Source organism: Parasteatoda tepidariorum, chromosome 2, assembly GCF_043381705.1.
Source record: "Parasteatoda tepidariorum isolate YZ-2023 chromosome 2, CAS_Ptep_4.0, whole genome shotgun sequence".
Classification (NCBI taxonomy): domain Eukaryota; kingdom Metazoa; phylum Arthropoda; class Arachnida; order Araneae; family Theridiidae; genus Parasteatoda; species Parasteatoda tepidariorum.
The window spans coordinates 36,610,353-36,632,182 of NC_092205.1; the positions used below are offsets into that span (position 1 = coordinate 36,610,353).

Below are 21,830 nucleotides of genomic sequence, written 5' to 3' on the forward strand. Positions count from 1 at the left end.
TTTTCTATCTGTTTTAAAAATGACGAAAAAGAAGTAGGTATATCGTTGATTATAAATCAATATTTAAGCAATGTATTTTATTCACTTTTAATATTAATTTTCACCCTCCTATATTTATCATCTTCATTTTTTAAAAGGTTGTTGAAGCGTGCGTTAAGGACAGTCATTACAGAACATAATGTATAATTTGTTTGTTTTTTGAAATGTCATTCAAATAGAAATCAAGTTTTTATAGTAAAGGAAAGTCAATTATCTCATAAGTTAATAATTAGATGATATAATTGTATGGATAATATAAGTGGAAAATAATTTAAATGAGTGTTAGGATCTTATGGATTTTGCTTATTGAAACCTTGGAACAAGAGAAAGGTCTTAATTTCCTCATACACAAACATTTTTATGTGATGGTTTAGAACAAATTTCCTGAAATTCTTTAGATTGTTCTGTAGAACTTTAATCATGTCAGTTCTTTATATATAATTATTATATTTAAAAGAAATTCAAAATTACCATTACCTTTTCTTTTTTTTTTTTTGTGGAATTATTTGCCACTGACAAATTGGTTTTTATCAGTTTAGTTTATTAGAAAATCCTTCACTAATTATTTTTTGTTCTGTCAATTGTCTTGTTAAAAAAATTAAAATTTACGCTGTAAATTATTATTGTATAATACTAAATTTGATACTGTTTACAGTATGAAATATAGTACAAAAAATGAATATTGTTAATAAGTTTTTCTCTCACGAAATAGTTATCTTAATTGCTGTTCAGAAGAATTATTTTTTCTTTTCCTTTTTTTTGAAATCTTATGCCAGTTGTTTGTTTTCTATTCCATTCTTATTTAAATTTATTGTTTTGTTTCCAGGTATTTTTTGATCTTATGCGAGAAATTCGAAATTTAAAAGTTTCTGAAAATAAAGTAAGTAATGGACCCAAGAAACCTGGTAGAAAAAGAAGATGTGTGATAATCTAAACCCATGTTGAATGTACTAAGTAGTATTAGTGTTTTCATTTTTAATGAAATGTGCCACTTTCTATAATTTCTTTTATTCGTGAATAATTGATTGACTTGTGCTTCTTAGTGAACTTCAAAATTCAATTTATTAATTAATATAATGCATGCCACTGTTCCTACACTATCACCTGTAATTGGCTAATAACTTAGGATCACTGGATTTCTATACAGGTTATTGGATTGATGATAAAGAAAGCCAAAATGTTATCCATTGTTTAACTTTCCCATACTGTGATTGCGCTTTTTTATTACTTCTAGAATTAATATCTATTATCGTGATTGCACTCCCAAAGAGTCATCTTTAAATTACCAAATCAATTCAATAATAAAGTTTTTCGATAGTTTTTAACTAGTTTCTGAAGATTTACACTATAAAAGCAAAATGTAATTAACCTTTAAATTTAGAAATAAATTTTGCCTCCTTTTTTTTACCAAAAATCAAGTTTTAAAGAGAATTAATTCTAGAAATCTAGGCACCCTAAGTTCCTTTTCACCCCCATTCTTTGCTGAAACAGGCTTCAAATGCTGAGTATTGAATCAGCAATCCAGTATCTAAAGTAGAGATCAGTGCTACGAATTCTGCTCTATAAAGGAACCAATTTTATAAGAATTTTATACATTTCTAAGCTATTGAAACTAAAATATTTATATTTTAATACATTATTTTAAATTTTAGAATCTTTAAATGTTGTAAGATTTTCAAAACTGCATACAGCTTATTTTTCGAACTCTCGTGTAAAAATTTCGGATCCTCCAAATACAAAATGCCTATAAAAGTTGCAAAATTTGCACATTTATGTACTCAAATTTTATTTACACTATTTTTATGTTCCCTTTGTTGAAAAATTGATAATTTAAGTTGTTTTATATTTTACACATTTTATTTCGTTTAACTTTTATCGTTTAATGATTTGGTTTTGTTAAATATCTTTGTAAGACTTGTCATTTACAGTTTTGTAACCTATTGATGAAACACTTGTGTGTGTTTTTGTGTTATGCAGCTCTAAAAAAGTTTATAGCAAAACCACTTTTTCTGTAAATATAATTTTCTTATGTCATTAGTAAAGTTTGTAAAACTATAATAACTGTATTATGTTATATTTGTTTTCAGAATAAAATGTTTTTTTTTTTTTATAAAGAGTCACAAATTGTTCTGTTTGTTGTTGTGTTTAAATCTGCTCATTGCATAGCTCCTCAGTCCAAATATTGCTATGAAACAAAAAAAAATTTCATATTCCATTAATTTTACTATTCTCAATTTATATTAAAACATTTAAATATATTTCTCCAAATGAAATTATTTTTAAAGTTCAGCAAATAATATATTTTACAATACAATGGTAACAATTGTAAGAAAGAAGAAATACTCATGTGTTATAATGATAATGTGACACACAAGTCGAAGGAGAAAATTCCCCCAGGTTACCTTACATCACCATTATGGTTTACGTTTATATTGCCGACATCGAAATATTTACATGATTATTTTGTCAATAACTTACATTGTCTGTACAATCATTTCGTTTTGTTTGTATTTCGTAACATGATAAATAATTAATTTTTAAGTTTTAGAACTCAAAGAATCATAAACATATTTTTAGAATAAATAATTCTATAAATGAATATAGATCTCATTTGATTTTAATAAAAACTTATAATTGTTTTTTTTAAAAGAGTTTTATTTTTGAATCTTTTTAAAAATATTGCATTAAAAATATGTTATTTAATAATTTAGTTTTTTCTTTAAAAAATCCGTTATTAATTTTTTTGTTGAGTTTCTGGTTTAACACCATTCATTTAGTTTTAAAACACAAAAGTGTTAAAAATCTTTAAACTATGTTCAAGTTTGAAATAAAAAACGAAAAAAAAAAAATACATTTTAATTAAAAATTTGATTCCCAAAAATTCTCCCCTATTAATAGGAGAGAATTTTTGGGAATCAAATTTGTCTGAGAATAAAACTGAGCGAAGTCTGAGACGGTTTGAAATGAATAAAATTTTCTAATTTGTGTTTAATTTTTCTCCAAAAATTTGTCTTTTTTTTAAATTTATTTTCTTTAGTTTGCATTCCGTCAATCCCTACATAAATTGTTTAAGAACTTTGCATTTTTTAGTCATAAACCTCATTACATCACAGTCTGACTTGTAGACTGAGAGCATAATAATGTTTTTTTTTAAATAAAAAAATATTATAACTGATGACTTTTCGATATACTTTCTATGCAGTTAAAAAAAAAATTGGCACAAAAAGAGAACATAAAGAAAAACCACAGTTTTGTAGAAATCAGAAGTGTTTGTAATTTTATTTGCTAATATAAGTTACTTCAACACAGCATTGTTTGACAAAAATTGAAAATTATTTATTGATTTTTAATTATGTTCAGCTTGCTGGAAAAATAGGTTGATAATTTTTAAGTATTCAAGTTTTTATTCCGTTTGAAATTCCACACCATTCTTTTCTGTTCATACGAAATTCGTGCAGTAATAAATAATTTTATTTTTAAAAACGAACAACTTAGCATTTTTTTCAATATTTTAATTCTAAATTCATACTAAAATTGAATTAATAATTTATTAGATGAACCTATAAACTCGATGTAATCAGCTTAAATAATTAACTAAAAATGTTTTAATATTTTATTTTTATAATTGTATGGTTTTGATTTATAAATATGACTTTTAAAATTCGATTTCTCAGGAACTATTAAACTGATTTCGTTTAAATTTTGTACTTTGCGAAGTTTAAATTACATTGTTTAAAATGGTGTAAAAAAATGCATACCTTACAGTTCTAACTTTTTTCGACTATTATTAAATAAAAAATAATTTTTCTAAAAGTTATTTTTGCATGGATTTATCTTTAGATAAAAGACTTATAATTTTGCGCAAAAATTTTTCAATTTGCCTAAGTTCTCTGGATATGGTGAAATACGCAAAAAAATAAACTTTAAGGGGTCCAATCTTTGGACCATTCTCCTAACCTAACTATTAGGGCCATATTTCCCAGACTGCGATTATATTTTGGAGGATCTGAATCCGTCGAAAAAAAAAGGTATGTTTATTCAGAGAAAGTATTTTTGTGCCTAATTTAAAAACTGAAAATATCGTCCCCTCTAATTAATTAACATATTTGTAGTCACCCTCTCGAAACCATTCAGATTGAGTCCTGGAACGTTAAGATCTGATCAAACGATCACTCGAGGTGGTCAATTTATTTTCTTATTTTACTTTTGCCCACTGTACAACAATTGTGTACAGAGCAAACGAATGATTTCACACACTCGTTTTCTTGCTTAAACATTTCTATAATAGCGAATCTTTTGCTTGAAAATTCATGAAAACAATACTAAACTAAAAGACATAAACTATTTCATATAATTAAAGCGATAGACAAAAAGAAATGAATACACTAATTAAAAAAAAGGTTTCTTTTTTATTCTATAAAGCAATAATTTAGTCCAAGGTTGTTGTTTTTTTGCCTCAGCCTGTAATTTGAAACTTTAAAGAAAGTCACCAAGTTTTTTTTTATCTTTAATTTGTTTCTTATCATAAGGGAACAGGGCTGCAAAAGAAATTATACCTTTGCTGCAATTAGTTTTCCATTTAGGTCGGGATAGCCTGGTCGGTAGGGCGCTGGGTCCATGTTCGTGGGTTCGAACCCCGCCGGCCGAAGACTTCCCGTGTAGTAAAGTGACTGATGCACGTTAAATCTGTCGAATCGCAAAAGTCCTCCATGTTACCATAACAAATCAATACCTCTGGGAGTACTGGATTGGAGATCGATCGTTCTCTGATTCAGGTCAAAATTACGGTCTGTGGATGAATGAAGGGGTCCGCCCTATAAATGGGTGCGACGTATGGTGTGGCAGAAGTCGAATTCTTGGCCAAAGATGGCGCCACTAAAAAACAAGAAGAGCACACTCTGCCTTAAATTTACTCGGTTTCACCAAGCTGGCTTGCCCGTGTGCATTAGAAACAACAACAGTTTTCCATTTATATCTAATATATATATATATATATATATATATCAATATTCCAGGGCTCTCTGCCACTCACCAACCCAGATGACTTGCTTCCCAATAATCGTTGTTTCTTGGCATTAAACAGTTTTTTCTACGAAATTAAAAATTATTCATTGAAGTATATGTACTGAAAAGAATTCTGTTAGCTTATATTTATGTTTCCACGCCCAAAGACTTTCTTACTGATTATGTTGTTGTTGTCGTCTGCCATTAATGCAGAGGGAGTGCCCTCTATGGCCAAGAATTCGACTTCTGCTACAATCATACGTCACACCCGTTTATAAGGCGAACTAATTTATCCTACCAAAAATCGTAATTTTGATCTGAACCAGAGAGCGATCCATCTCTTATTCAGTACCCCCAGAACTATTCATTTGTTATGGGAACTCGGAGGACTTTGTGATCCGACAAATTTTACATGCACCAGTCACTATTTACCTCACGGGGAGTCTTCGGCCGGCTGGATTCGAACTCCCGTTTTCACATACTTGAGTTCAGGGCCCTGCCAACCAAGCTATCCCGGCCTCTTAATGACTATAAAAAGATTTATGAGTGAACATAATGATTTTGCTTAGCTATCATTTTGTAAAATTAAAGGTATATTTTTTTTAACATTTTGGTGAGTGCATAGCAGTAAGTGAGTATTTTCGTTTACCAAACAGGATGAGATATTAAGTATAATTTGTGCATGAAGCTAATCGAATCTGTTTAACCGTAATTTATAATAATGCAATTTTCTTTAAAAAATAATAATTTTGTTTAAGTGTAGAATCGGGGTCCTTTCTGATATTTAGTGATTTGANAAAATTAATTAATTTAAATATTAAGTATAATTTATAGGATATATACTTTCTTTATAATGCCATTACATATTTCTATTAATATAAAAAGTTTCAGAGCTTTTTATTCACTTTACTTTTTTGGGATTTTATGAACTGATAAATGACAGTTTTCGTGAGAAAGGCCCATATATATATATATATATATATATATATATATGAAAATAAACCAAGGGCCAATCATATAACAGTAAATAGAAATTGCGGTAACCCGATGCTGACATCATTAAAAGCAGAGACAGCAAGAAAAGCAGAAAATGAGTTTCAGCAAAATTTTCTATTCAAATTTGCCCCAGATTTTACATTTTAACACTTTTTCTAATATCAGTACTTGAACTTAGAAAAAGAAATATTTCTTATAAGTGTTATTAGAAAAAGTGCTTAAGAGTAGAAATGGGGGACCCTCTGATATTTGGCGATTAGAAAACATGCGCATGTATTAAATATATTCAAAAAAGGATATATTTTATTTGAATTTCTGGATTGCACCCAATCTAATATTCTCTCATGGATTTTTTAAATCAAAATAGTTTATATGTCTTTGAGGACTAAGGGATCCACTCTCTGCCTTTGTCCCGTAGCGGACTGATCGTTAAGACACAGTTCAAAGCATATCATCGAAGACACGCATCACTGACTGCGGTCAATGTGCGTTTGGGTGACCGTTTGAATCAGTCTGCGTAGGGACCTAGCGTGTGTGGTATTGGTCCTCGTTAAACTGTTCTACCGTAAAGTGCTCGACTTCGCGTGCAGGTCGTCGGGCTACAGAAGCGGGAGTGCTATCCCCTCTGCAGAGGATCAAAATTGTTATGGCTCAGGTTTCGGATCACCCTCACGGATGTTTCCCAGACCGTCGCCAATAGCCCATTGTGCAGCTCTAGTGCGACGTTAATGANTAAACTGTTCTACCGTAAAGTGCTCGACTTCGCGTGCAGGTCGTCGGGCTATAGAAGCGGGAGTGCTATCCCCTCTGCAGAGGATCAAAATTGTTATGGCTCAGGTTTCGGATCACCCTCACGGATGTTTCCCAGACCGTCGCCAATAGCCCATTGTGCAGCTCTAGTGCGATGTAAATGATCTACAACAATAATGAAAATAAATCAATGACATAACGGTAAATAGAAATTGTAATTCAGTTAATGAATTTTGACACCAATTTAAATAAGTTTATCTAAATAAGTGGCTTATTTAGGTAATATCCTAGAATTATGTACATTAAAATGAAAAACCAGCGCTTTTCACTTTTAAAATCTTTTAGTTTAGAAAACACTTTTGAATTTAGAAAACATTCAAAATTAAAAACGTAATAATAGCAGAGTAGTAGAGTAAGAAAAATACCTTTATATTAAATATTACAGGTGCCTTTATATTAAATAAATAGGAATATAAACGTATTTTAAGGGAAAGCCATAGCTTAATGACTTTTATTAATTTTATCCTGAGAACAACCAGAAATATGTATGGAAATTGATATTGGAAACTTTGTGAGACCATTCTGTTTTCATGTAATGTTTTTTTTTTCTCTTTTTTTCCGAATGGCAGGCACTGAGCTTTATTCGTTTCGCCTTAGAAGATGCCAGAGGTACCCACTTTACCCAGTGGGTACCTGTGAATCAAAGTAAACCCGTTCATAGGGTGGGCTACATTCACACATCACACACAACAGAGGACAACACAAGAGAGAGAAACATCCATGCCCAAAGCTGGATTCGAACCCGCAGCCATTGCCTTTGCAGTCAGGCACGTTAACCGCTCGGCCACATGGCCGGCGTGCTTATGTAATGTAAGGGAAACATTTTAATTATTCGAACACTAATTCGAAATTTAAATAAAGTCAGGCGACTTATTACTCATTTTTCAGACATAAGAAGAGTACGTAGTTCTAAAATAAATGTTGTCTCTTCAATAGTTCTGGCTGACCTAATTACGCAGTGTAAAAATAATAATAATAAATAAAATTAGACTTTTTTAGTTCATAAGTAAAGATTTTTTATTGAAACTTAAAATTTTTTGATAAAAATTGTTTTCAAAATTTTTTTTTTGGTAAAATTAAAAGATATAAAATTATGGACTTATGTATACTTTTTGCATATTTTAATGTTTGAAGTATAATATGATTCATAAAGCTATGGAATGTAAAGTTCAAATAGGCCTGTCCCTGTCATGTTATATCATTAATGTAGTAAAACGATTTCGCATGCATTAGGTTTTAACTCTAATAAGAAAATACATATTTTTTTTCTATTTTTTTACACATATGTTTCCCGATGTGTTTTGGATGTCTCTTCTCTAAAAAAAAAGAGATACCATTTTGTTTTCGCTTGCATGAGAAAAAATATCAAAGTTTTTTCTTTTTTAAATTTAATAAGCCTCAATAAAGAAGGAACGTTACAATACTTTCAGATCAACTGAATGACTTTTCATATGGAAATCGCAGGAATTCGTCTCATGCAACAACGCTCCCTATAATTCGTTGCTATCGCTAAATGGATAAAATTGAAAAATGAAATATTCCTTGTTGTCACCCGTGACTGTCACTGTCATTCGGCCTTGCGTATGATTCGCTGAATTATTTCTTCATGCGAACTAAATTTTTTTGGTAAACTGAAAGTTTCTGAAGTTATTTAAATTCCTCATCCAATTTACCGAGTATGTGTGACTATTATACCTCAGCAATATTATTAACATTCATTTTATTGTTCATTTAACACTTAATACCATCTGTCATGTTTGTTCAGCACCTTTCGAGATCACTAAACAAAGAATTTATCCTAGTCAATAAATAATATGTACTAATGATAAATTGTATTATTATTATGGGAACAAAATAGAATTTCCCCATTTATTACTTGTTATTTTAGTATCTAGAAGTGCAGCCATCATTATTGGGTTAATATGTCGACTGGATTAATATTAATTCTAACACGTCTTCATGGTAGGGAACAATCACATTTGAAATAAAAACTTTTCACAGAAAACCTTTTCCTTTAAGTTTTATTTTATTATTAGATTTGTTTTTTACACTTCAAAAAAAATAATGGATATCGATCCACCCAATCTTTGCCCTAACCTAAAAAGATCGAATAGTGCTCCCATGATAAACGAATTGGGAAATACGTCAACAAACTCTCAAGAACTAAGATCACGAGGCAGCAGTACTCCAGTGGCTCAGAGAACTCCTAGATTGATGCAAACACGGCGATTTAGTGGCAGTTTTAGCCCTAGCCGATCCTCCCATTCTCCAACTGCACCTTTGTCACCACTTGTTTTAAGCAGAGTGTCACAAATCAAACAAGAGGAATCCATGGATGTGGTTTTCCGAGAAGCAGCTCATGAACGAGAAACGAAATCTAAATTACAAATATCCCATTCGCTTGAGGATTTAACATTAGACGAGGCGTCTTTTGGAGATAACAAACGTCAGTCAGTTACTGATCCACTAAAAATACATACTTCGCACATTGTAATGTGCAGCTCTCCTTCTCCGACCAACACTGGTCGGCAATGTTTCTCCCCGTCGACATGTCTCCCTGTTCAACACAGTGCCTTTTCTTCCACTCCCAGTCCGAGTCCTACACGTAAAAACTTCACGAGATGCAGTCAGAGTCCGATTTCATTGAGACCTAGTCAGCTGTCTTTGAAACGAAAATTCGACATGGACAGTGATGATAGTGATTACATGCCCAGTAGTGCTAAACATTTAAACACTGGAATGTCGTCTCCCGAATCCGAATTAAGGCCAAATCCTCCACATATTCAAAATTTATCTTTTAATTCTATGGACACTTGTAATAGTTCTGATCAAAGCGATTCTAGGAGAAGCACAGATTCCATATCCAGTTGCATTAGTTCTCCGTACGGAACATTTAAACCTGTCGAACCAGCTCCGTCACATCAAAAACCTTACAATTAGATTTTGTTAGATGGTTTCCGTAGTAGTAAAAATATTCTGTGCCAAAAGTCAACATTGGATTTGTATGTTGTCTTTGTGTAGTATCTGCATAATCTTTAAATAAGTTAAATACTTAGTAGGAAAACAAAATTTTTGTGATAATTCCTGATATAATTAGTTATTGTAAAGGACATATCAGATGGTATAACTTAGGTAACCTTTGTTATACAAGTCATGTAAATAATATAATACTTGTAATATTTCTGTACATATTTCAGTCATCAATATATTTCATTTAAATTTATTCACATAGCGAAAACAGTTAGTTGTAAAAGATTTAAAATCTCTTGGTGTTTTTTTATTACTTAAAATCAAATTAAAAAATAGTGAGCAACTCTTCTGACAATATTATACATTATTAATTATAACTGTTTTTTTTGTTAAATTTATGTATTGCTAAAGGTATAGATCTGCTTTATCCATTCCTTTTCTAACATAAGTATGTTTGAATACCAGTAGGTAATTAGTTGGATTAAAAACTAACGGTATTCAATGTAGTCGGAAATATAGTGTGTTACCTCTTAAAACTTTCATCTTTGTGGAAATTCATTATAATTTTGTTCATAATAGATTATTATTTTTAAAATTTTGTGGTTTGATGTAAAATGGTTGTCTAGATGTGGAAGTTTTTGAAGCAAAATTCGATTTTATATATTAAGACTAAGCTTAATTATAAATTTTTTTTAGGCATTCAGTTTAATTTGTTCTTTTATAATTTTAATATTTTAGTACTCTCAGGGATATTTCCGTATTGATGCCTGTTACCATCGCCAAAAGGTTTTTGTATTTTGTACTGCAAAAATTTTTACGAGATTCGCCCTAGAGTGGCTATGAGTTATACCCTTCATGTTTCCTTTTTTGTATTGTCTTTTTAGTTTTTCATGTGCCACCGTCTGAATGTTGATAAAACCTGGAAATTATTTTGAAATGAGTACCTGTAAGAAAATCTTCCCATGTTTACTGTGCAGGGATTACAAAGCTATCTTAAATATTTAATCAACAATTAATGCAGCAAAATTCTTTTATGCGTAATTCTCAGCATTTTTTAAAAAAAAATATTTTACACAAATTTATTTATTTTCGCCTATAAGTTTGTATGAAAAATTTTGTTTAGAGGAAAGGTAATTTCACTAAGTTTGCTTATTTACTGATATTAAATAATCCTAAGTAACATAAATATTCTACAATTAATTGCGAACATCTCTTACAGATTGATGACGTTCTTTTCCTTAAAAGTCAAACAATTTAACAAATTAAAATATACCTTTTTATTAAACAAGATAATTTATTATTTTTTATATAATTTTTGCTATATTCTCTAATCATTATTTTTTTAAATAATTTTGATGTTTTAAATTAATTTCTGATTAAAAAAATTAATTTCCTGAAGTTAGCAAATAAATTTTTTCAGTTATTTCTTTAAAACATATTACTTCTAATATTAAACAACTTTTCTTTTTATAATATATACTTATATTTGTTTTTATGTATATATTAAACATTTAAGTGCGAAATTAATTTTAAGGATTATAAATTAAATCTTCTGATCTTCTTGTTATAAAGGTTATTTTATGAATATGTAACTAAAGTTATAATACATAGAAATTTAAAAAATAATGTAACAAATTGTTCCAAATTGAAAATTAAATGAATTTGAGAATTAAACTTAGCTGATGGTCCTAAATTTTCGCAATTACCCAATTCCTTACTCTTTAATCATGTCATTGTTTAAAACAGCTTCAATGATAACTCTTCATTATATTATACTAAATTATTTCACTGTAAATAATCATGTGTAAATTGTAATATATATCTTACTGTATTTATGCTGTAGCTGTAAATATACCTGTACTAAAAATATTGTTTTAATTGATGCATATCGTAAGTGTTAATTTCTAGAGCTTTTCTCTTCAGTTTTTGTTACTCATATGTGCTTATCCTGTTAATCGCAGGTTAAGTGAAACAATAACTTAGAGGCAATATATAATATTAAGAGCTTTTTATATTAGTCATTAATTTGTATTATAGTAAGTTTTGTCTTATTCATGTTTCTTATTGTTGTGTTATTCAAGTTTTTGTTCTTTTGAGATTTCAGGAAATTTGTTTAACCATTTATATTCCAATTTTGTGAGACTCTTATAGATGGTGTATTTATAAACTGAACCTAATCCAAAGTAGCAGATTTTCGAAGCAAATTTTCAGATCTGAGTTTTCAATTGTTTCTTTTACATATTATGGAATGGTTTGAAGAATGAACAAGTAGCAAAGATTTAGTATACTTCTCTTTAAAGAACTTTGAGATGATTTTTGTTTATGATTATCTAAGGTCCGGTTTTCCAAATTCTTTATAGACCCATAGATTTACCTTTCTTTAAGTTGAAGTAAAATTGTATAAATGTGTATGTAATTTGTATTGTATTTTAACTTCATACAGCCCATGGAACTGCATTCACTGAAAAATATTGACACAATTTAAAAACTATATGTTTGTCTTAGAGTGGAGATTGTATTCAAGTAAATATATCTGTCGAAAGTCAAAGTAGAATTACTGTTGTGTCTCATGCAAATTGACTTTAGCAACCACTGTTAAAACATACTCTATTACACACTCAATTTAATTAAATAATTTTAAATTACGTAAAATATTTCAAATTCTTTCATGGCATTTTTTTTCTTTTTATTATTGAAGTTGTTGTATTTTTCATTGTTAAATTTCATAATATGCCAATTATGATAATTTTGCTGTATAAGTCATGCTTGACATTATTTAAGATTTTTAAAATTAAGTAATACATTATTTAAAAGGTATTTTATTTATTTTTAGAAATAGCTTAGTTTAGATTGTTTTTGAGATAACTGTGGTAATTATTTAATATAGTTATTTATTCTTAAATAGAGTAGTTAATTAACTTGAAAATAAAAGTTTATGTGATATTTAACTATAATTGTTTATTGATTTGTATTTTTTTATATATATTGGAAGTTACATTTAAGTTATTAAATTCAAATAATCATGGTAAAATCTTTTTAAATTGATATGTCATGGAAACAGATTTTTCACTTTTAGTTATATATCTGTCTTTTAGTTTATACTTTATTTTTTTAAATTTGAACTTAAGGTTTGAATCAACAGTGAATCTGTGCTCTTTTATAATAAAGTATATTTATTCAATGTACTGTATTAACTTAAACTTACTTATATTCAAGCCATGTTGTTACATAGGTGCTAATTGTTATTCTTACTATTTTGTAAGATTGAAATTTTTTCGTTTTAATATTATAAACTTTACTGATCTATCAAATATTACATAATCGTTAACCTGCAATATTTAGTTAAATGTCATATTTTATTTATTAATTTTAGACAAATATTTCTGCTTTACTTTCTTTTCTTTTGTGAATTTCATAATACATTTTATTTTAAAATTTTGTGTTAACTTCTGTTAATGATTATTTTTACAAATACAAACTAATATTGTATTGCACAAGCTAAAGCTATAACAGCTAATCATTTTAAATACATTAAAAAAAAATTCTTTTTATTTAATAGCAGTTATCTTAATATTACTGATTTCTTCAAGAATTGAAATATGAAACTAATTTTTTATTTTTTTAGTGACTTTTATAGAATGATTTCTGCATTAAATTCTGTAAACAAGTTGGAGCAATTTGCAATGACTTATTTTAAATTATTGTTATATATGCATTTTGCTTTCAAATAAATATTTTGTAGTTGTTCTACTCTTACAGTAAATTCTAATTTTCTAGCTGTGTTTGTTTAAACCTGGTTTAGAATTTTTACAGAGTTATCATTTTAAAATTTTTTTGTGCTGTATTCAAAAATCACTTAGCTTTACAGCTGTTTTAAAATATTTGTATAATGTAATTTTACTGGATAAATTTCATTTGATGACTTGAAAACTAATGAATGTAACTCAATGTTGTCTATTTTCCTTACATTTACACTTCAGTGTCATTTTCATTGTACCACTTCACTTTTTCAACTTCAAAATCTTTAAATTCAGTTTATCAGTTAAATTGCACTATTTTGTTTGTAAATGTGTTTTGTTAATATGTATATGACAATAAATAATTTTGACTGTTCAAAAGGTGTCTTTATTGAGTTAGTTATTTTTATTTCTGAAAAGAAACAATGTTTTTTGAAAGTTCTTAACACATTAGAAAATGTATAGTATTTTTTACAGTAATGATTTTATATTTACTCATAAAATTAGCACTGTAAGAAAAGTAACAATTGTGTGTGTATTGGTGATAACATAACTAAAAAATCTGGGGTGACTTGGAGTAAGTTTTTAAAACCTAGCCAACCTATTGAACAATCTTGCTCCAATACTTTTCTAACTTACTTTTCTTTGGTCTTCTGCTCACGCTTTAATTTTTAATTTTTTATTTATTACTTTTTTTTTTTTTTGCAAAAAATGTTTTATTCTTGTTTTTTAGTAGATAAACTAATTTGTATTTCAAATTAAAAACAAAGATCTTCCATTTGAAGGCGATAATGGATCAATGGATAGAATAGTTGTGGAAGATCTAAGAAAAGTAAGTTATTATTAACCAATTTTTTTAAACATTAGACACTTAGACATATTGTATTATAAATAAACCAAATTTGGTTCTTAAAAATTTATTTTGGACATAGTTTAATTGAATTTGCTTCTTTTTTGTAGTTATTTGCAATGTCACGGATAATATCTTGGCTATCAACAAAGAATGGCAAACGTTTTACAGCATGGAGCATTGGGGTTTCATGTTTTTCAACTTTTGGTGCTGTTTTTGTGATACATGGACCTTATAAAGAAAATGTTAGAGAACTTGTGCAACTCCATAAGTAATGTACTACCTTTTTATTTATAATTGAATTGTGAATTTCTTATATAAATTTTTTCTTTATAACTAAAAATCTATTGTTCAAATTCTTCATCTCTGAATGAATGTATTAATATGCTGTACATTATTTAAGAACAATACAAAAAATAAAATTATTAATACAAAATACTAACTATAATTGTTAATATTAATTAATTGTTAAAAATTAATCTGAAAAAATAAATAAAAAGTTGGATTTTTTATTTTATTCAGTTAAGATTAAAAAAAAAGAGATTATTAAATAAGAAATCATTTATTCTCTTATTCTCCATTACTTCTGACAAAACATACATTTTACTATTTTACATATTTAAGCACATTATCTACATATTCAATATTTTTGAAAGCACTTCCATTGAGCATAAAACTAAATTGGTACAAATTTAAAATTATACTACATTTAGTCTTCCTTCCTTTCTCTATACTTTAAGCTATCAAAAATTTCTGTTGCGAGAAAAATTGAGTTTTCCATCTATATTTTTTAAAAAAGTTAATTTTTTTTACTTATTCATTTATTTTTTTACAAGAATCGGCAGTAAAGCATTGTTAATAGCTAATAAATAACAGACATTTTTGTTAAGCAAAGTATTTTCAAAATATTTCTTGAATTATTTAAATAAATAAGTATTTTTTTATTTATTCATTACCTTTAATTATAAAATGAACACAGTTAGCTTAATATTTTGTAACTTTTTTTTTTGAACTCATAAACTCATAAAATTTTGAGAATATTAAGTGAATTGTTTTATACTTATAATTAGTTTGATAACGGTTGTACTTTTATTTTTTCAGTTTTAAGTTGGAATTTTGAAATTATTTAAAGCATTACTTACAAAAAGAGTTCAAGAAAAATTGAAAGAAATTAAATGAAAGTTTCACTAGAAAACAGTTACATTTTAGAAGTCTTAACTGGGTATAATTTAAAGTTCAAAAATTATAATTTTTTAATTTATTATGATTGGCTAACACATGAGTTTTGAATTAGTTGGTGAAATTTTTTTTTATTTTTAATTATCGATAAAATTGACTGATTTAGATTCAAGTTAGCAAAATATAGGCTTATAGATTGTGCTTTGTGTTTCCATTTTATATTTGACCTAATGCTTACTTTTCTTAGTTTTGTTTATATAAACATATTTACAAAATTGCCTTTTTTAATTTTTTAAATTCCCTTTTTTTTACTCACTCAGTGATTTTTATTTAGCCAGGATTTAGATTCGTGAGGGATTTTGAATTTCAGAAATTACTTTAAGTATGAGCTCATTCTTTCATACCTAAACTGTATTTGCACTACATCCTATAAGATCGTACTCTTAATTTATTGGAATTTGACTTTTTAAACTTCCTTTTTTCTAAATAAATAATATGAATAATAGTTATCTCTAATATTTATTTACTATCTTAATAAAATAGAGTGATCCCACCATTTATTTATTTAGTTTTTGGTTCGTAGATAAAATTTAAATACATTTGAACTTGGAACAAAGTTGGCAATAGCAAAAAAAGATCTGAGTCACCCGAAAATTCAAATTAAAAAAGTAAAAATTTTTGGTTTAAGTTTGGTACTAAATTTACACATACTTACAGTACTACATTTTTTTAAGGGAAAAAAAATCACTTTCACTTCTGATTTGTTTTCCTTTCAAAATCTTCAATATTTGTAAACATGTTTAGTAAATGAAAAATATGCATTTATCAGACATTCCATGTAGCAAACAAAATAATATGTTGTGAAAAAGCTTATATCAAGTTCCCAAAAGTTGTCACATTTTTGTTAAAATTTGCCAAAAATGTAGACATTTTTAGAGGTCATAGAAAACTTCCAAAATTTTCCCTCACAGCATTTTTTTGATTAAGTTCCTATTTCTTAAGGGTTAATGAAGAATTAATTTAGAAAATGAAACCTCAAAATTTATTATATTTTCTTAATATAAATATTAAAATATATATTATATAAATATTAAAATATATTTTCTTCCTTGTTAAAAGTTTTTAAATGCATCTAAATATATTTATATCATCATGATAACATCTTTTTCCCCCCCTAGCCGTGGTAAACCAAAGCCTTTATCAGATAAAGTTCAAGGAATAGTAAAGGAAGTAAGTAAGTGATTTGGATTTAGTCTTATTTTTTTTATTTTAAATAATTGTTAACTTTAAATTTCAAATTGTTGTCTATTTATATATTTTAATTCAAGTTGCATAGTGTTCTAAGTTTTATTTCAAATTTAATTTTTATTACTAACATCCTATTTATAGTTATTCTAAAGAAGTTTGTCATTAAATTATTGTTCTGAAAGAATTTTTTTCCAAATATGTACAACTGTTTAAATTTTAAAATATTTTTTGAGGATTTAATAAAATAAGTAATAAGAGGAGTATAATAAATAATTATGCATTCAATATTGTTTTCTAAATAATGTAAACCTTTTCTCAAAAGAGTATCATAAATAAGACTTAGAATATCGCTTCAACAAATTATATAATCAATAAAAAAATTAGGAACTAAATTGCATAGTTATTGGATGAATGTAATGTGATTGCTATTTTTTAAATACTCTAGTACTATTAAAATTTTTTACAAATACTTTTCTTATACATATATATTTTTTATACTTATATACTAATAAATTCACTAAATTATGAAGTCAATTATTTTTTAAAATCAAAATTTCCAAAACTGGACAATTTCAATATTAAAGCAAAATAAAACCACCCTTTAAAATATTCATTATTCCCATTTTTAAAAATCAAAACTTATGAAGGGTTTTATGTTTCACAAATGAAAGGATCAGGTTTTTATCTTGATTGGATACAATATTTTGAATTTTCATTCTGTTCAAATTTATTGTATAGCATCTAATTATTCCAGCCACCCTCTAATAAAAAGTACAATAAGTTGCAGGTGAGGATAACATTTCTTTGAGATGTTAAAAGATTACATTTAATTAAAAATAAAGCAGGGTAAGAAGGAGAAAGAATCTAAACATATGTTAATGAGAGATTAATTAATGAAAGGATTAAATGTTTTTCCTTTTCAACAATATAAATTATAGGATTGAATGGATATCATTTTTGTTAAAACATTTTAACATAAAAAAAAAAAAGATTGAAAAATGTTTAACTTTAATTATAAATTATACTATTTAAATAGCAGTAAGGTAATTTTCTGGGCTTCATGTAAAATATAATTCTTTATTTTTATGGTTGCAATTTTGAAATAAATAAATTACCAAGTTAAAAAATTGAAACAAATGAAATTAGAAATGATAGTAAATGTAAAATTAAGTCGTTAAGTTTTAAAAACTTAAATTATTTGTCTATAAAATCTGCCACTTTTTAAAATTAATATTTTACAGAACTTAAGCAATTATAATTTTTCAATTACTGTATTGGGTGAATATGATGATACTGACATATTCCATCTTGTCTGATCATGAATTACGAATTGGAAAACAAGATTATTGTACTCCTGGGTGATATTTTTTATTTTTAACCCTATGAACAATCTGGCAATTGATTAACATGTTAGAATATACTAGAATTATGCTCGCTATTGCTCGTCAACACCTGGAATAGCCTACTTTTTGTTTTGAATAAATAGCACGCTACAATTTTTGCAATTTTCACGGTATCATCTCACATTGATGAACCATAGTACAGAAATATATATTTTAATAGTATAATTTTTTTAAAATCAATTATTGTCCATTTATGTCTCCCTGCTTTTCATGTCATTTTATTTTATCAAGAATTTTATAAGTTTTTAATGTTATTTTAAAAAAAAATAATACACTTGCTGGCTGATCAATTTTTTATTGTTTGTATTGATGACAATTTGAGAAACAAAGTTATGTTTACTCTAAATTTAGTCAAAGTTCAGAAACTATATCACTAATAGACTTTCTTTTATTCCTCTATAAAAAAATAAAAATTCAAATGATAATTGAGTTCATAAAAATCTTGCAATTTTAAAATCAATAATTTTATTACTTTCGGAACTACTTTCTCAACTATTATTTTCCAACTATTCATAACTTATTTCATAAATCAAATCAAATAAAAATGAGTAATTGCCTAAATTTATTTTATTCTCAAACAGAAAACTAAAATTTCATTATTATGAGTGAACTCAATATATCATGGAACTATTATATATATATATTATTATTATTTTAAAGCTTTTTTGGAAAGACATTACTTGTCAAATAAATTACAGCTGTATTATCTATTTGTTAATTTTTTCTGTATTGTTTCTAAAATTTTAACTGAATTTTTTATAGTTAAAATGCTTTTATTTTAGTCAATTTCATCACATTGAAGCAAAACATTAAAAAATTATGTGCTGAAAATTTATGATATGAGTAAATTATATTAATAATCTGATGTAGAAATCTCATTCTCACCTTGATTATTACATATTATGCAACAAATATGGTTGATCTTACGCCAAACAATTTATGCTTACATCAAACTAAATTAAATATCATTAATTTTGGATATCATTGTAGTTATGATTACTGTAAATAAAAGTTTATACAGTGAAATTCAGATAAATCTTACCTGAAATATTACATATTATGTAACAACTAGGGTTGAAAATCATTTATGCTTTCATAAAAATAAAATATCATTAATTACATATTGATATCATTGTAGTTATAATGCTTACTTATACATGGTTGATCTTACGCCAAACAATTTATGCTTACATCAAACTATCTTAAATATCGTTAATTAATTTTTGATATCATTGTAGTTATGATTACTGTAAATAAAAGTTTATACATTGAAATTCAGATAAATCTTACCTGAATTATAACATATAATGTAACAACTAGGGTTGAAAATCATTTATGCTTTTATAGAAATAAATTAAATATCATTAATTACATACTGATATCATTGTAGTTATAATGCTTACTGTAAATAAAAATTTTTACTTTAAAATTTTGATGAATGGAAATATCATCATCAAAAAATTAACTAATTGAAAACTGTATGAAATATATCTTTAGGCCTTTTATAACACTTTGGTCTATAGGCTGAAGTTATGATGTCGTTTTGGGGGAAAAGAAGACAGGCGTGATGAGCTGAACAATAGTCAATGAATAATGAAAATTTCTTTTTTTTAACACTGAAATTTGAGGTCAAGTTTTTATAGCCATTCTTTAAAAACCCACTTATCATCCATGTTGTTAAGCTTTAGAAAAGTTTTAAATCAATCCAAAAAATTACAACACTAGTCAAACAAACAACTTTAAAACTAAAGCAGAGACCAGAATTATCTAACAAAATAGGCTTAAGACTGGAAAAATGGAACCTGTCAAAAAGTTAACAATCTTTTATTATCCTGAACTCTAACAAAAAAGTTGGAATGAACTTCAAGAATTTAAACATAGCATCCTGAAATAAAAATTGGTAACTATCATCACAACCCCATGGTACCATTTGAGGTAGAATTTAGATCAGGAATCACTCTAAGCTATTGTAACAGCATTGGATTTATAGAAAGAAGATTCTTTTGAATTGTTATCTTCTAAATTTTTCAGACCATAGATAAAATTAGGATTTAACCATGTTCCTTTTTACTATTTTCTGAATAGATTTTTCAGATTTATAATAATGAGAAATTCTAAGTTTTCATCCCAAAGTTGTTGATTCTTTTCTACAAGCTGGAAATAATTTTTTATTTTAGAAATTCAACTTATAAATTTGAGTTGCTGATAAAGAAACAATTGTTTCTTTGAAGTATCAAAAAATTCTACTTATAGAACTTCGAGTAATAAAAAAAAAATTCTGTATTTACGTTGTAATTTTCACTGGGGTTTTGAAAATACTTTAAATTATCGAAAATTGGACCTATATTTCCATAAATTATTATGAAAAAAGAAATGGATGTTTAAATATTTCTAATTAAACAATTAAGTTGTATTTTTTTCCCAAGTGTTTATAAGATGATGCTCAGTAAATACAAACTATGACTATGCAAACTATGCTAGTGACAAAATTATGCATTAAACAAATATTTACATTTATTAAAGTTTTACAATCTATACAAATTTAATTCATTCTTTCTTACAGGTTCTTAAAGATTGCAAGCTAAAAGAGGATGAAAAAGAAAAATTAAAGTTTTTTAATGTGATAGGAGAGGACTTGTTTCATCTTGGCGGTACTAATTCCCCCTGGGGTGCATCAATTGGACTTCCTTTTTTCATTGAAGCTGCTGAGGATATAAATTTTACTGCTTTACGTCTTCAACAGCATGAATCAATAGACTGGATAGTTGAAGGGCAAGATCTCATAGAAGCTCTCACAATACCTGACAATGCAAAAAAATTTGTAATTATGCGAGAAATATACGCATGCGATATTTGGGACAAATTGGACAATACACTGCTAATACCTGTTTGTATTGCATTTTCTGCTTTATTGTCCAAGAGAGTGAATACATGGCGGAATGCATTCAAGAAACCCCTAAAAAGTAGATTAGCTGTGTATGCATTATGTTATTCCGTGGGCTTTATTTTGTACCGATTACTGAAAGATCCAATGAAGCATATTGCAGAAAAAAAATATGATGAACTTGCCGCTTTGACTGGACCTGATTATCTTGAAGGAGGAATTGAGTATTATCAACATATGCTAATGAGAAATAAAGCTCTTAGGGAATTGTTAGGGAAAAAGGGTTTAAAACGGTACGATGAAAATGGTAATGAGAATTATTTTATTTTAGCTCCAAAACTTCCGACTAGTAAACGTGTAGAGTTGTTGAAAAAGCTCAAAGAAGATAATTTTCAAGATGCCTAGGTGAAAATTAGTTTTGTTTCAATTTCTAGTACTACTAAGCATAACTTGTAATTAATTCACTAAATTCATTTTATGTAATGTTTTCATTTGCATCATAGCATAGTAAAATAGATTTATTTGGATGCTATGTTTTCTTCATGCCTTTCTGTTTTAGAATATTTTTGAAAATAATTTATAATTAAAAATATAGTTTTAAAATATTGAAGTGTTTTTATACACCCGATAACTTTTTTTAACATCTTAGATTAAGTCATTTAAAGACTGAAATCTAGAGACAACTAAGATTAATATTCTAACTTGTTCAA

At 27.1% G+C, this 21,830-nt stretch overlaps 3 protein-coding genes across 9 annotated transcripts in view; all 3 read left to right on the forward strand.

Moving 5' to 3' along the window:
- LOC107442486 (Ras-like protein A) overlaps nucleotides 1-2,163 on the forward strand; it is a 42,853-nt gene extending 40,690 nt beyond the window's left edge. For all 5 annotated transcript variants that reach the window (XM_016056065.4, XM_071177460.1, XM_071177462.1 and 2 more), the window contains one exon: nucleotides 866-2,163. In XM_016056065.4, coding sequence (XP_015911551.1) covers nucleotides 866-973 — 108 coding nt within the window. In that variant the 3' untranslated portion in view covers nucleotides 974-2,163. The remainder of the gene's footprint in view (nucleotides 1-865) is intronic.
- A 6,139-nt stretch (nucleotides 2,164-8,302) lies between these two features.
- Nucleotides 8,303-21,647, forward strand: LOC107442489 (transmembrane protein 177). Of its 3 annotated transcripts, none has more exons than XM_016056068.3 (5): nucleotides 8,406-8,525; nucleotides 14,293-14,388; nucleotides 14,517-14,677; nucleotides 16,764-16,815; nucleotides 20,800-21,647. In XM_016056068.3, the coding sequence occupies exons 2-5, from the start codon at nucleotides 14,356-14,358 to the stop codon at nucleotides 21,523-21,525; spliced, it is 972 nt and encodes a 323-aa protein (XP_015911554.1). In that variant the 5' UTR covers nucleotides 8,406-8,525; nucleotides 14,293-14,355; the 3' UTR covers nucleotides 21,526-21,647. The 3 variants fall into 3 exon arrangements, with proteins under 3 accessions (XP_015911556.1, XP_015911554.1, XP_015911555.1); XM_016056069.3 differs by having other exon boundaries at nucleotides 8,418-8,525; nucleotides 14,342-14,388; XM_016056070.3 differs by lacking the exon at nucleotides 14,293-14,388 and having other exon boundaries at nucleotides 8,303-8,525.
- Nucleotides 8,519-10,596, forward strand: LOC107442490 (P2R1A-PPP2R2A-interacting phosphatase regulator 1). Its single transcript, XM_016056071.4, has one exon. The coding sequence runs from the start codon at nucleotides 8,914-8,916 to the stop codon at nucleotides 9,787-9,789; it is 876 nt and encodes a 291-aa protein (XP_015911557.1). The 5' UTR covers nucleotides 8,519-8,913; the 3' UTR covers nucleotides 9,790-10,596.
- Nucleotides 21,648-21,830: the final 183 nt, after the last annotated feature.